Below are 13,934 nucleotides of genomic sequence, written 5' to 3'. Positions count from 1 at the left end.
AAACTCCCGTGGACTGCAGACATTGAACAATATTTGTTCTGAAAACATTACAGGTTACACACTAGAATTGTTCACAATACACTCTTATTTTATGGCTCATGAAAAGTACCCAAACACACTAGCTTCCACTCATAATGGAAAAGAGGAATGTCCTCTTGCTTTTGAATATGTAGAGGACATTTACGGTGATGGCTGATTCCAACAGATGTATTCCAGTGGCCAGTATTCTGCTTTTCAGGAACTCGCATCAGTGAATTCACTGGAATTCTGAAAAATATTTTGCAGTCATTTGTCAGTGGGAATCCTAAATGTATGCTCCAGGAGAAATGAGGTACATGATCATGAATATAATATCTCAACTATAACCTGCTGCTAAATAAGTAGCTTATAGCTCAGGCTGGTGTACTGCAAGATTAAATGCTGCATTAAGTGCATGGGATATGCATACAGGTCCTCCTTGAGGAGTATTTGATTAACGTAAAGGAGTTGTAAGAGACTTTTAGCTTTTTTTTGCTTGGAGTCACTATAACTTAAGAGCTGTAACACACACCATTCAGGTGTGTGTTAGTGGCACGGTGTTGGTAAACTTGTTTAAAAAATGTTTAAAGTTTTATTCTTTCTGAGAGTATTGAAACTCAGAGCAACTTCCCTGTACCCAAAAGGAAGCAATTGAATTGTACGTATTTAAACTGGCAGAAGGGTGGCCTAGAATAAAAGTATAGAGTTTTAGGCTTAGTTCTGAACGCATAGGCACAGCTGAAAGAACAAACATGAATCAACTGACCTAAGTGGGACAAGTTACCCAATTAGAGTTGTTATTAATGTGCTCAAATTTCTGCAAGAGTAGGATTTTAATTATGAGTATGTTTAGTTCTTTGCCCAGGCTTAGCCTTATGATGGAAGATGTCTTGGGCCTGAACCTGGTTTTGCCACATGAATTTTGAAAGCACTGCTGTTAACTCTGGTGCTTCTAGCTAAGCTGAAAAGATTTGGTGGATGTCCTTATTTAAATGCAATTTTTTCAGAACAATGATATCTTCAGTAAGTGAACTCACATGGTCTAATATTCTTGTGGAGGCAGCAGTGGAAAGAGTTGGAAGTGTTGCTCAGCCCCCAGAACAGAGAAAGCTTCCAGCTTGGCAGTATAGTCACAGGAGGACTGCCTTCTTCCCAAGGCCAGTATATCAAGCCTTCACTTCCTGAGGACACAAAGAACAAGAGAATCAGAGAAAGAGAAAATAAAGATACATGGTGTAGGATACACTGGGAAGAATCTGGAAAAAAGCAAGAACTCTGAAAGTCAGAGGTTCTTAATTTGTTTAAGTCTTACAGAGGATGTTGACAACCAGTGTCAGCAAATGCGTATGGTCATCTGCCCTGTGTCAGAGTAGGGGATCCCTGTTCTTTTCCTGACCAGGCTGCCCTCAGGCTTTGCTTAGCTCATGTTATTCATGACTCAGTTTTGCACTTGCACTTCTTTACTAGCTTTTCCCTTGACCTGGAGTTTAAAAAAGAAAATATGATCTTGGATAATGTTCTTAGCTCCATGCCTAGACTATTACTATTCTAACCTATCACTGTAACCATCTTGCCCTCTCTGTAAAATAAGCTTTTCTAGAAATGCAGAATTGGAGAATGCTGTCTGTTTAGCTGGCTGCTAGAGCAGATGAAAGCACTGAGAGCTCTGTATCCCTTGGGTACATACAAAATAACAGTGCAGACAAGAAGTTCTCAGGAGTTAGCTGCGCAGGGGATTTAGTAATCTGCTCTATCTCTGAGATTTTCTGTTGTCTCCCTTCAGCCTCGCAATGTTGCTGGTTTTCGAGGAACGGTCCGCTACGCTTCGGTGAATGCACACAAAAACCGAGTGAGTATTTTTGGGTTATAAGGAGTTAACAGCAAGGTTATTTCTCCTCAGAAACCTGTTTTTAGGAACAGAGGAATAAGAGGCTTGAGTTCTGGTTTGTTACCTACAGGAATTAGTATATCAGATGAATTCCATTAGGTGGTCAAGGCTGTTGACTGTAAAATCAAAATTATGATTCAGTTATTGGACCCTCTCTAGTTGGCAGCCTTAATAATTGTAATTATTGCATTATCAGACACTTCTTAAGGGAGGGAAAAAAACCCACACTAAAGTGGAAATCAGGTTAAGCGCCAGGCTGCTTGCTGCTAGTTTCTAGCAGAACTTGGCTGTGAATTACCAAGTGCCAAGTCCCCAGATCCATTCTCTACCTGGAATTTTTAATATTAACATCAAGCCATCAGGTGAAGAGCCACCTAGTGAAACCTAGGTTTATTTTTCCCTGAAGAGCCATTATTTACATAGTGTCTGGCCTGTTTCATTCTAAACGCTTCCAGAAGTCTCATCCAACATTCTTCTCAAAACACGCATTTGTCCTATTTCAGTAATGTTCCTGTGTAGACAATAAACCGTAAGTCCTCTGGTTCTGCTGCTAAGTGCTTGCCAGATGGAAACTATCAGCCCTCCTGCATTACCTCCAGGTTTCTGGCCTACTTGGGATGAGTCTGTAGGATGACCTGTGACATATGAGGAAGTTCCAAGTTTTTAGGAAGTTCCAAGTTTTTTAGTGAAAGAAGTTATTGTCTGCAGAAGGTGGAAAGTGTGAGGGGATGGCAGTTGGATGCCATCATGAATTCATTCTATTTCCTGGGAGGCACTGAGAAACCTGAGGTATAATTTTTGGAAGAGCTGAATAGTGCCAGCTGTAACTGGCATCAGCTGAAGGTATATTTAGACACAAAAATTGCTGTAGAATGCATGCTATTCTGAGAAATCATGTTCTAGACATTGGATGTTGAGCATCAAAAATGACTTCATGTGCTTTGACAATTTCAGCCTTAATCCCTATGTTTCAATTTCCCATTTGCTAGGCCAGGAGAAGAGTGGTATGTGGAAATATTATAAATCTGTAAATTGTTGTGGTGCTTGATGATGAGTATTTTGCAAAAGCCCTTGAGTAAATGCTGTCTTGTCTAAAGAGTTTGAGTTATATTCGGCTTAAAAATAATAATAAAAAAACTTTCTACACACAGTTTGGTTTTTTTCTTAATCTAGGTTATTCCACATCCCATTAATAAATATTCTATTTCTGTATACTCAGTGAGGGCCTGGAAAACTTGTGCTTTGTTGTATAGATAAAAACTCTTTCCTAATATATTCACAAAAAGGAAAACAAATGAGGTTATTCGGGTGACTGTATTGACATTGCCAAGTTTAATAAATGCTTGATTTTGCATCTTTAGTTTTTAATCTGGCTTCTTTAATCATTGCATGGGAAGTATGACTTTTCTTCCTGCTGTTTAAAATGAGGCAGCCTGTCTGGAGAGCACACCTGGACTACTGAGCAGCATGGAACTTTGCTCCTCAGTCTTCGTCTCTCTTTTCTCCAGGAGATGGGTAGACATGATGATCTGTGGTCCCTCTTCTACATGTTGGTGGAGTTTGCAGTAGGTCAGCTTCCATGGCGAAAGATCAAAGATAAGGTAGGAAACCTAGTGTCTGTGCTTAAGATAGGGTGCTACATTTTCATTATTACGACTCTTATTATTCCTCCTGCAGCTCAGTGCAGCAAGATCTGATGAAAAGCAGGCTCTGGCTTCACTGCAGCAAAAAGCTGCAAGATGCTAACCTGCTTTTGTGTGTTCTGACTCACAGTGTGGAGCTTGTCTTATTGGAGTAGCTAGACATTTTCTTATGCACATTGTTAATCATATTTGATCAAGCGACTTTGGCTTTGTTCTTGCAAAGCAAACAGCAAAAGTGGAAAAGTGGAGCTGTCCTTTTGACAAAGAAACAGAGCCTTTAGAAAGGCGGGAGGATAATGCTTTGCCATGCCAAACAAGCCAAATGGGAATTGCAACTGGAAAGTTAAACAGAATAAAGATAACTGTTCATGTTGTCTTGGAAATACTTTGTGCTGGAGAATAAAATCCATAGAAAGAAATAGGTCACCTGTGCAGAAGGCTCTGCCAAAGGGACAACTTCTGAAGAGCGTTTCCAGCTCAGGATTCCCCTTTGCCAGGGACACCAAATAGGAGAATTGTGTAGACAGTGCTGGGTCTAAGAAGACACCGTGTTCGCAGAATGATAAGACGAGATGGTATTCCAGGAATGATAAGACTGTATGAATATGAAGCAATAGAAGAGATTCTTGGCTCTGAGATATTTTCTTTTTTCCAGGAGCAGGTTGGCATGATAAAAGAAAAGTATGAACACCGAATGCTGCTAAAACACATGCCTTCAGAGTTCCACCTTTTTCTGGATCATATTGCAAGCCTAGATTACTTCACCAAGCCAGACTATCAGGTAAGAGCCTTTCTTTGTTACCAGTCTGATGCATGGCAGTCTGGATTGGCATTTGGATTTTCTAACATTTCCATGCACATGTTCATATCTGGCTGAGGAATACCTTTCCTAGGACCGGGAGAAAAAGGTTGGACTGTACAGTTCTTCAACATCTCAAAAGTTTTTTTTTCTTCTTCCACCACCCTGTCCAAAATAATCCTGTACTCCAGACCAGAAAGCTTTTCCCAAACAACAGAGTACTTTTGGCTTTCATTAAAATACAAAAGTTTTGAGATACTCCAAATGTGACAGAATTTTAGCACAGCTTGCCAAAGTCTGCAAAGAGCCTATGCCAACAGCTCAACAGTGCACACCAACCCCTTTGTTTTCTTGCAGACTCATATGGGCCTTAGCTATTATCTCTTTCTTTAATATTCGTCTTAACATATATTTTTTTCTCCCATTCACTGTTTGCTATCAGCATACATGTCATCAGTTACAGTAGCTCAAATAACACAATATAGCTGAGGCAACTTGATTCTGTGTCCCTTTTTTATCACAGTGGTTTTCTCTGTACATTAAAACCAGAGTGATGAAAACATTTTATTAGCAGATCTGTGCAGTCTTACATGAGTGCCTGCTCCTGTTGATAGTGCATCACATGAGTGGGAAAATGGTAGGAGAGTGTTCCAGCAAACTCTCTCCAACAGTGCTTTTGTATTTTAGCCGCATACGTGTTTCAGCATAGCAACCACAACTTTTTAAAAAAGAAAAAAAAAAAGGCAAATACTTTCTGGATAGTACAGTGGAAAAATAACATTTACCACTAAGATGGAGGGCTATACAGGAATGGAGGTGGACTGAGGAGATGCTGAGGGAGCTGGATTTGTTTAGCCTGGAGAAAAAAAGTCAAAGAGGGGATCTGATTGCTGTCTTCCACTGCCTCAAGGACGGTTGTCGGGAGAATAGGTTGTGGGGAGAATAGAGGCAGACTTTTCTCAGAGGCAGCAAGGGAAATTGTGACTAAATCCAGGGGGAGAAAAATCAGAATGAGGGTTCTTAAGTACAGAACAGGTACCTAGAGAAGCTGTGGAATTTCCATCCTCGGGGATTTCCAAAAGTCAACTGGATGAGGAACCTGATCTGACTTTGCAATTAGCCCTGGTTTGAGCAGATGGTTGGATTAGGGATCTCCAAAGCTCCTTTTGAACCTACATCCTCCTATATTCTATTCCAGTTTAAAATAATTGTGTCCTAACTGAAAAGCCATCCTTGAGATGGAAACGGAAGGAGATGTTTCAAAAAAATTTTAGTGCAGTACAAATCACGAACAGCTCTTTCACAGTACGAGATTTGTCTGAAGCTGTGAATTGCCTCTTTGCCTTCAGTTTCTTGCAGGTGCAGCTCTGGGAAGAAGCCTCCAAAAGGGAACTCCCCACAAAAGTCTGGCACCTGCAGCTTGCCACCAAACAGTGATTCTTCTAGCTTGACTTGGAGGCCTATTCCAGCCAGCAAATTCTCCAAACATCTCAGCTCCAGAGATGTCTTTATATTGATTTATCTGGATTTATTACTGTGAAAGATTAAAAAGTATATCAGATGGCATCTGAATTTGTCACCAGTACCAGACCCTCAGGGAAATTAAGGAAATTGGGGAAGTATGTCTACTAATATATAAAGTCATGGTTTATTTAAAAATTGGAATGACAAGATTAGAAATAAGGAAACAGAATAAAACATATATGAATACAATTTTAAGTTACAGTTCACTATTTCCCTTCTTAGCTCTTTAATATATTTCAATTTAAGATGTGTGCTAATCACCAGGTGAGGATTATGACTGAATGCTGTCCTGTAGCTGGACGGGTTTGGTGTTTCATATAGCTACCCAGCTCCAGTCGACCTCCAAGTTCTCCTCTTTGAGAAAAATTACGATGAAAGGGCAGCGTCACTGGGCTGGAGAAAAGGTTTGTCTGGCCTAGTAGCATGTCCCCAACAGTGTTGGCTGTGGGAAGATTATAAAAGAATGAGCATTCAGTGACACTTCCCCAGAAAACTCTCAAAGCTCGAGGATCAAGGATCCTTGAGGCTCAAGAATCTCCTAAACCAAAAATGTCTCTATTTCATAGCCCTCAATGAATTTGTCTTCCATGAACTTGTCCAGTCTCCTCCTGAATTCATGTAAACCTTTAGCATCCACCATGTTGACAGGGAGGCACCACAGCTTAAGTGCTTGCTGTGAGAACTACTTTCTTCTGTTTGTTCTAAACTTGCCACCTGCCAGCCTTGTTTAATGCCCCTTACATCTCGGACATAACTGTGAATGCTGGTCCCTAGCCCCGCTCCCGCTTCCCAGCCACACAGAATCTTACAGACCTCCACGGTATTGCCCTTCGGTTACTCTTTTGCCCAGACTGAAGGATCCTAGTCTACTGCTTGCTTTTTGCCCAGAAGGAAACCTTACCACACCTTTGGTTTGTGTCCTCCTCTGAACCTCGTCCAATTGTACCTTTGTGAGGTGGGGACTTGCCAGCATTGGATGTTCAAGATGTACGTAGCCCATGAAGTGATAAACTGCAGTTACGATGTTCTATTCCATTCCTAAGACTTTCTAATATTCTGTCTGTTTTATCCAGTGGCAATGCAGTTTTGATTGCTCCCATCTCCATATACTAAGTAAAGCTTTGGCTTCTTTTGCAGTAGCATGAAGTTTTGGTAAAATCCTTCCTCTCCCACCTCCATCATTTTGAAGTGGGGAATGATGCATAAACGCTGCATGTGAGCATCTGATAAGAAGACCATTCTGACTGCTCCCTCCTCCCTCACTGTCTGAATTCTGATGTATTATCTCTCTAACTTCTCCTGATGTATATCTTCTGGCTTTGCAGGATGCTGGATATCATAGGATGCTTTTGGCTTTAGAAATAGGCCAGACATGAATGGAAGAAGAGCCATACTGGTTCAGCCCCTCCTTTCTTGCTCCTTTGTAAATGGGGACAGACAATAGGCAACTGGCCGCTGCTGCTGTCCTCCTTGCTCCAAGTAGTCCATGCCCTGAAGTCTGCAATCTTTTTCTTTAGCTCTGCCATCATCAGCATGTGGGATTGTCCATCTAAGCAGATATGCTAGTGTGAAGGATGGGAAGGGAGAGGGGTGAAATACACCTATAGCCCTCACCACCATTGTGCAGCACACCTGAACTGTTGCATGAAGGAAAAAGCAACTGCATCTGTTATCTTCAGACTTGTTTATTCACTGTCACAGGAAAAAAAGTTTTAGGGGTGGAAGGCAATGCAGATACTTGATCTCAGTGACCCCATGACTTCCCCCCCGCGGCCTGCTTCTTTCTCTGTATTGTTTTTAAAAAAACCAAACAAACAAAAAAACCCAAACAGTCCTCTCCCACCACTCAGAGCCATATTTCTCTCTCTCTCCATCCACCCCCTAGCCTGGCTTACGGCTTTTTCTGTCTTTGTGTGAATTCTCTCGGTCTCCTAGTTTTGCAATTCTCCTACTCACATCCTTGCCCCTATGCGATTGTTTTTTTTCTTCTTTTGCACTTGTTAGCCACCATGATTATCTTTCATTTGCCTCAACTAAGTAGTCACACTACTGTCCTTTCCCCTACCAGCTCTGACTGGGAAGATCATAATCCTCCTTAACATATGAAAATAACATAGCTGACACTCTGCAGCATCCAAGTAGTCACCTGCCTTGGGGGGAAAAGGGGATTACTCCGTCATGTGTCTGCAGCAGGTTCACTCTTACTTAACCAATGATCTTAGCTGCGCCCAGAAGCTGATGGGATGGTGAGCCTGTTCTTCCTGGACCTACTCCCCATGGAGGTGAAGGCTGCCAAGATCATATTTGGTCAGATGTACGCTCTAGATCCATGGGAAGTGTCCAGTTCTTAACTATTGACCTCTATGCCCCAAGGCTAAGCCATCAAAAAGTGTTTGTCAGTAGTTGTCTGCCTTCCCTTGCCATTTTAGATTCTCCTAAGCATGCTTCAGGCTGAGTGGGGATTTTATCACAGTTTTGGGCCCCTGAGATCATGTCAGAAGAGAGAGATACCAGGCTGTAACTGAAGACTAAGTGTGACTGGAGACTACTACTCTCTGATGGATAGATGGCACAAGCTTTGCCTAGGCATAGGTGAAGAAAATGATGGTAGAATAAAATAGAGTTGAGCTGTCATGTGATGGATCTTACTTACACCTTGTGTTTTTGCACTTCTTGGGCTTACGGCCTCTGACATCAGGCCTGTCCCTTTAGTGGATCATTGTCAGTATTGGTTCATGGTTAGGATCAAACTTTTAGCAGTTTCACAGCAGGAGGTTGTGGGCATTAGAGCAACATTTTTGGGTTTTCTGACTCATTTGACAGCAAGAGAGACATGCCTTTTTCCGTGGCATAGTGAAGACAGGATGTGAGAAAGGTGCATGAAAATCTTTTCTACTACAGTTGCATGCTGGGCCCAGCTGGTAGAGGGATAGTTTCAGATATGATTGTGGAGGTGGCTGGCTTCTCTCCCCAAAGATCCATCTTTTTACAATGAGTATCAGAAAAGGAATGGTGACCTTTGGTCCTGGAAGATTATATAAATTGGGGTGCCTTTGCCTGGGAGCCCATCAGATTCCCTCAGCTGGTGGATTGTGAATTGCATTTCACCCAAGAAAAAGTGATCACATCACCTGTGATTGTGTAAGAGAATGGCAGTCTTGTACACGTCCAGAGCAGATGTGGGAAGGTAAGAGCTTTGTACATAGACCTCTTCCTTTCAGGTCCAGTCAGTACCAGATATTGTCAGAGCATATGGGAAAGACTCCCTGTGGACAACCAATGCCAGTTTGAACTCTCTCATGCTGGCCAAGTTATTGGAAGTCTTCCATCATAGGCTTGGTGTTTTCTCCCCAGACATCCCTCTAGGGCTTACAAACACATATCAGGATCATTGCCTTGTCAAAAGGGGACCCCAGCCACTTAAGAAGTCTGCCTAATATTTATTCTTCAATACTGTGTTGGGGATTCCAGTGCAGATTAGAAACTTGAGCAAGAACAACTTGCCACGCCTGAAGTTTGTGTTGAAAGATTCCATCTTCCTGGATGAGCCCTGAAGAATTCAAGGATGGAGCATCTGGACAATCCATAACTGTTTTGGGACTTTTTTCACCTGATACTTCAGGATTGACTGTGATTCATTTCCTGAACCTTGGCCAGGAGAAGGCATTTGACAAGATGTTTCATGACAGTTTAATGGGTAATCTCTGCACAATTGGCTTCTCTCTCATTCTATGAGGCATCAGCCCAAAACATGGTGTGCTACTGCAAAATGTGCAATTAAGCTTTATGTCCTCGTGGACATTAACATCTTTAATAGAGAAACATGTTGGGCCTCTTCTTTATCCCACCAGTAGTTTTGATACTCAGAGAGCTGGAATTGCACATTGTGTTGTGGAAGTTGACATGCTCTGATGTGACAAGGTCTAGACCTGGCATATGGCCATATGCCCTCACCAGCCTACATCTACTGAGTCATGAGTCCTCGTCCAGTGCTGGGGCGGGGGGAAAGGTACCACAAGGGTTCCCTAGTTCCCATTGCTGTGCCGCTGTTCGGTTTATCCGATGTATTTTCTTTACTGCTTATCCCTTTCTGTTGTTAAATCTGGCCCAATAGGAAGCTCAGGAATCTGAACAGCCCTAAAGGGGCAAAGCTGAATCCAGTCCGTGCTCTGCCCCTGTTTCAATAACATTCTCCTGTGACTCTGATAACCTTCCAAGGGAAAATTCTGTATTTTTTCTCATGGGGTGCTGTGGATCTCTGTTTACTCTGTAGGTAGGGAAGAGGATCTGATCTGCATCTGTAGCCATTGTCTCCCTTCTCTTTCTGGACCCTGGAGAGGTGGAGTGATTGCTGTACAGTGCAGCTAGTCTGAATGAAATATACTGTCTTGTGCTTTTCCTGTTACCTCCCAGGGTTCCAGAATGGTCAACGTTTCATAGAATCATAGAATCATTAAGATTGGAAAAGACCTCTAAGATCATCGAGTCCAACCCTTTGTATATGAGGAATTCCCAGTGAGACCTATCCAAACTGTTGGTCTTTCACCACAACTTCCCTATGACTTGGAAGCTCTTTTCCAAGTAAGGCCAACTACAGGCACTGTGATAAAGGGTTGCTTTCATGGGTCCCTGTCTGCATGTGTTATAGACCTGTTGGGTGTACTGGAGGTTAGTCCTGTCTGGTAGCTTCATAATTTGAGCCTAATTTTTTGGGTTACAATTAGGTGTACATAACTTTTTTTACCTGGTGCATGGGTGGCAGACATATGCATTATTCTCAACCAGTAGAGAGAAATTGGAATATCTTCCTGCATCAAGGAAGTCTTATGAGAAGATGTTACCTGGTCATCTACTACCTTTTCCTACGTTCCTTCATCACCTGAGCTCAGCCTTCCCTGAAGTCTCTTCATCTAGCCTCAAACCCCATCAAATGGTTATTCATAAAGTTTTTGAAAAAAATGATCATATTGTTCATGTATGCACATGCTTCATAATCACTTTCCTTGGTTTTGTGTTCTGTCCAGACACCAAAAGGCTAGGTCTGTTACTGCTAAGAAAATATGGCAAGTCAGCCTCCATCTACCCTTAGGTCCATGGTATACAAACTAAAAAATTCTTAATGGAATGGTGTATACACGCATAGCTATGGTGGGCATTATATTCTTGCTGAAGAGGAATGCTGGGCTTATTATGAAATAACTAGTTTTGGAAAGCATGTCCAGGTACGTGAAAGGTTAGAAGGGGACTAGGAAGAGCCAGCATGGATTTATCCAGGACAGAGCATACCTGACCAGCCTTCTGTGAGGGGGTGACTTCTTCTATGGATACAGAGAGAGCAGTGAATGTTATCTACCTTGACTTTACAGTCTCTTATAATGTCTTTGTAGCCAGATTGGAAAGAGATGGTTTGAGTAAGTGGACCACAAGGTTGATGGCAAATTGTCTGGATTGCTGGGTGTCAGAGGGTTGCGATTAGCAGTGCAAAGTTCAGTTGGTGGCTAGCCACTGGTGGTATCTCTCAGGTAACAGTACTGGAGCTAATAGTTCAGTGTCTTCATCAAAGACTTGGATGATGGGACAGGGGGACAGAGCACACTCTCAGCCAGTTCACAGAAGATACGGATTTGGGAGAAGCAGCTGATATGCTGAAGGGTAGTACTGATACTCACTGAGACCTTGACGGACTTACAGGAATCTCATGAGGTTCAGCAAAGGCAAGTACAGTCCTGCACTTGGGATGGAATAAACATGTGGAACAATACAGGCTGGGGATCAATTAACTGGCTAGGGAGGAGCTCTGCTTCTGCAGACCTGTAAGTCTTAGTGGTGACCATGAAACAGTAGTGTGTCCATGTGACAAAGCAAGCTAACTGCACGTTGGGCTGTATTAGGAAGAGCATAGCCAGCGGTGTAAGGGAAGTGATTATTCCCTTCTGTTAGGCATTTGTTAAATCACATCAGGAAAGCTGTGTCTGGTACAAGAAAGACATACAAATGAGAGTGAGCCCAGTGGAAGGCCACCGAGATGACTGCGAGCTAGAGCACATGCCATAAGGGGAGAGGCTGAGAGAAATGGATTTCTTTGACCTTAAGAAGGAGAGCATCAAAGGGGATCCTGGTTTTGCCTTCTGCTACCTATAGGGAAGACTGAGCTAGACTCTTCCGAGGTGCACAGTGAAAGGATGAGATGCAATTGACGCAGTCTGCAACAAAGGAAATTGCAATTAGCTATACGGGAAAAAATTATCTTCATCCTTGGAGATGGATGAAGATCCATCTTCAGAACATAACTTGACAGGGCATTGAGCAAGCTGATCTGACTTTGAAACTGAATCTGACTTGAAGGTAAGCCCTACTTTGAGTAGTGGGTGGACTAGGTGATCGCCTGAGTTCCCTTGCAACTTAAAGATCTTTTGAGTTCCAACTCTCTGCATCTGTAGCACCTCCTGCCAAGGCTCTTGCTGTGCTCCTTACTTGACATCCTGTGTAACTGAGGGATCTCTCGTCATCTTCCTCCTGGCACTGCCAAGTTAGCTGTTCTTGGGCCCAGCAGAAGGAAACTCAGTATCAGAGGCTTGTGGTGACTGTGGAAACTCTTCTGGTCCCTAATAATGCTGTGTCTGCAGGCAGAGGATCCCTAGACAGGATCCAGTAACTCTTTGCATGACTTCTGGGAGCAGTGGTTGTTGTTGGGAATGTTTTGTTCAGTTTCCCATTCCACTTTCCTCCTTGTAAAGCTTTGACCTTTCGTCAGAAGTATAAAGGGTTCAGAGAAAGCTGAGAAGGATCAATAAGACCATGGAATAGCTTGAGAATAATGGCAGCTGAGGACACTAGTATCCTTCAGCCTGCAAAAAAATACCCTACAGGGAACACAACAGAGGTCTGTAAAATCCCAAATGGCTTGCAAAGTCAAATGCAAGCATTACAGAAGTTATAGCAGAAAGTAACAAAAGTTGTTTTGACTGAGTGGGTCCTTGACTGCATGAATGAATGCTAAGAATAAGACAGCTGAAATTCTAATTTTAGCATGTGGTTTCTTACTTCAGACTGCTTTAGTATCAAAGGAACGGAAGGTGGCAGAAGCAGTACCAATTTTTAAATGGCTTCAGAAGATGCCAGTCCCTGACACTGACATGTATATCACAAAGAAACAGAAACTGTGATAAAGACTGGGATTAGTGGACAGATGGGTGAGGATGATCTCATGAGCAGAAGTCAGTATGGCTTTTATGAGGGCATCTGTCTACAAATGTATGGAGTTCTTGGAAGGAGTCTTTGAGGATATGGGGATATTAATTTCTAAAAGACATTTGACAGTAATCCTTGCCAAAGTAGCAGTCTGAAAGCAAATATAATCCTAAGAATAATTAGACTAGTATTAGAGGGTAAACAGAAAATATCCTTATACTACCATGTAAATCTGTGTGAAGCATACTCTTAAATACTGTGTGTAGTTCCATTCCTGCATCTCAGAAAGGATATCTTGAAATCATAGAAGTGTGGGGAAGGGTAACAAGGAGGCTAGAGATAGATTCACTTCCAGATACGGAAAGACTAATTAGACTAGGACAGTACACTCTGAAAAAAAGAGACCACTGACATGTACATGACATCTTTAAAATCAAAGGCAGAATGGCAAGAAGTGAATGGAGAATGATTGTAGAATCACAGAATAGTTTGGGTTGGAAGGGACCTCTAAAGGTCATCTAGTCCAACCCCCCTGCCATGGGCAGGGACATCTTCAACTAGATCAGGTTGCTCAGAGCCCCGTCCAACCTGACCTTGAATGTTTCCAGGGACGGGGCATCCACCACCTCTCTGGGCAACCTGTGCCAGTGCTTGACCACCCTCAGCGTAAAAAATTTCTTCCTTATATCTAGTCTAAATCTACCCCCCTTTGGTTTAAAGCCATTCCCCCTTGTCCTGTCGCAACAGGCCCTGCTAAAAAGTTTGCCCCCATCTTTTTTTAAGCCCTCTTCAAGTACCGATAGGCTGCAATAAGGTCTCCCCGAAGCCTTCTCCTCTCCAGGCTGAACAACCCCAACTCTCTCAGCCTTTC

The 13,934-nt window shown here is 42.6% G+C and overlaps 1 protein-coding gene across 1 annotated transcript in view; it reads left to right on the top strand.

Annotated features, from left to right (window-relative positions):
• The window catches only part of TTBK1 (tau tubulin kinase 1), a 99,350-nt gene that overhangs the window by 42,141 nt on the left and 43,275 nt on the right, over positions 1–13,934 (top strand). Inside the window, exons 6-8 of the mRNA XM_009331364.1 lie at positions 1,802–1,867; positions 3,415–3,507; positions 4,205–4,330. Of these exons, the coding sequence (XP_009329639.1) occupies positions 1,802–1,867; positions 3,415–3,507; positions 4,205–4,330 (285 nt within the window). The remainder of the gene's footprint in view (positions 1–1,801; positions 1,868–3,414; positions 3,508–4,204; positions 4,331–13,934) is intronic.

Source organism: Pygoscelis adeliae, unplaced genomic scaffold (assembly GCF_000699105.1).
Source record: "Pygoscelis adeliae isolate BGI_AS28 unplaced genomic scaffold, ASM69910v1 Scaffold259, whole genome shotgun sequence".
Taxonomy (NCBI): Eukaryota; Metazoa; Chordata; class Aves; order Sphenisciformes; family Spheniscidae; genus Pygoscelis; species Pygoscelis adeliae.
This window is presented reverse-complemented; position numbering and strand designations above follow the sequence as displayed.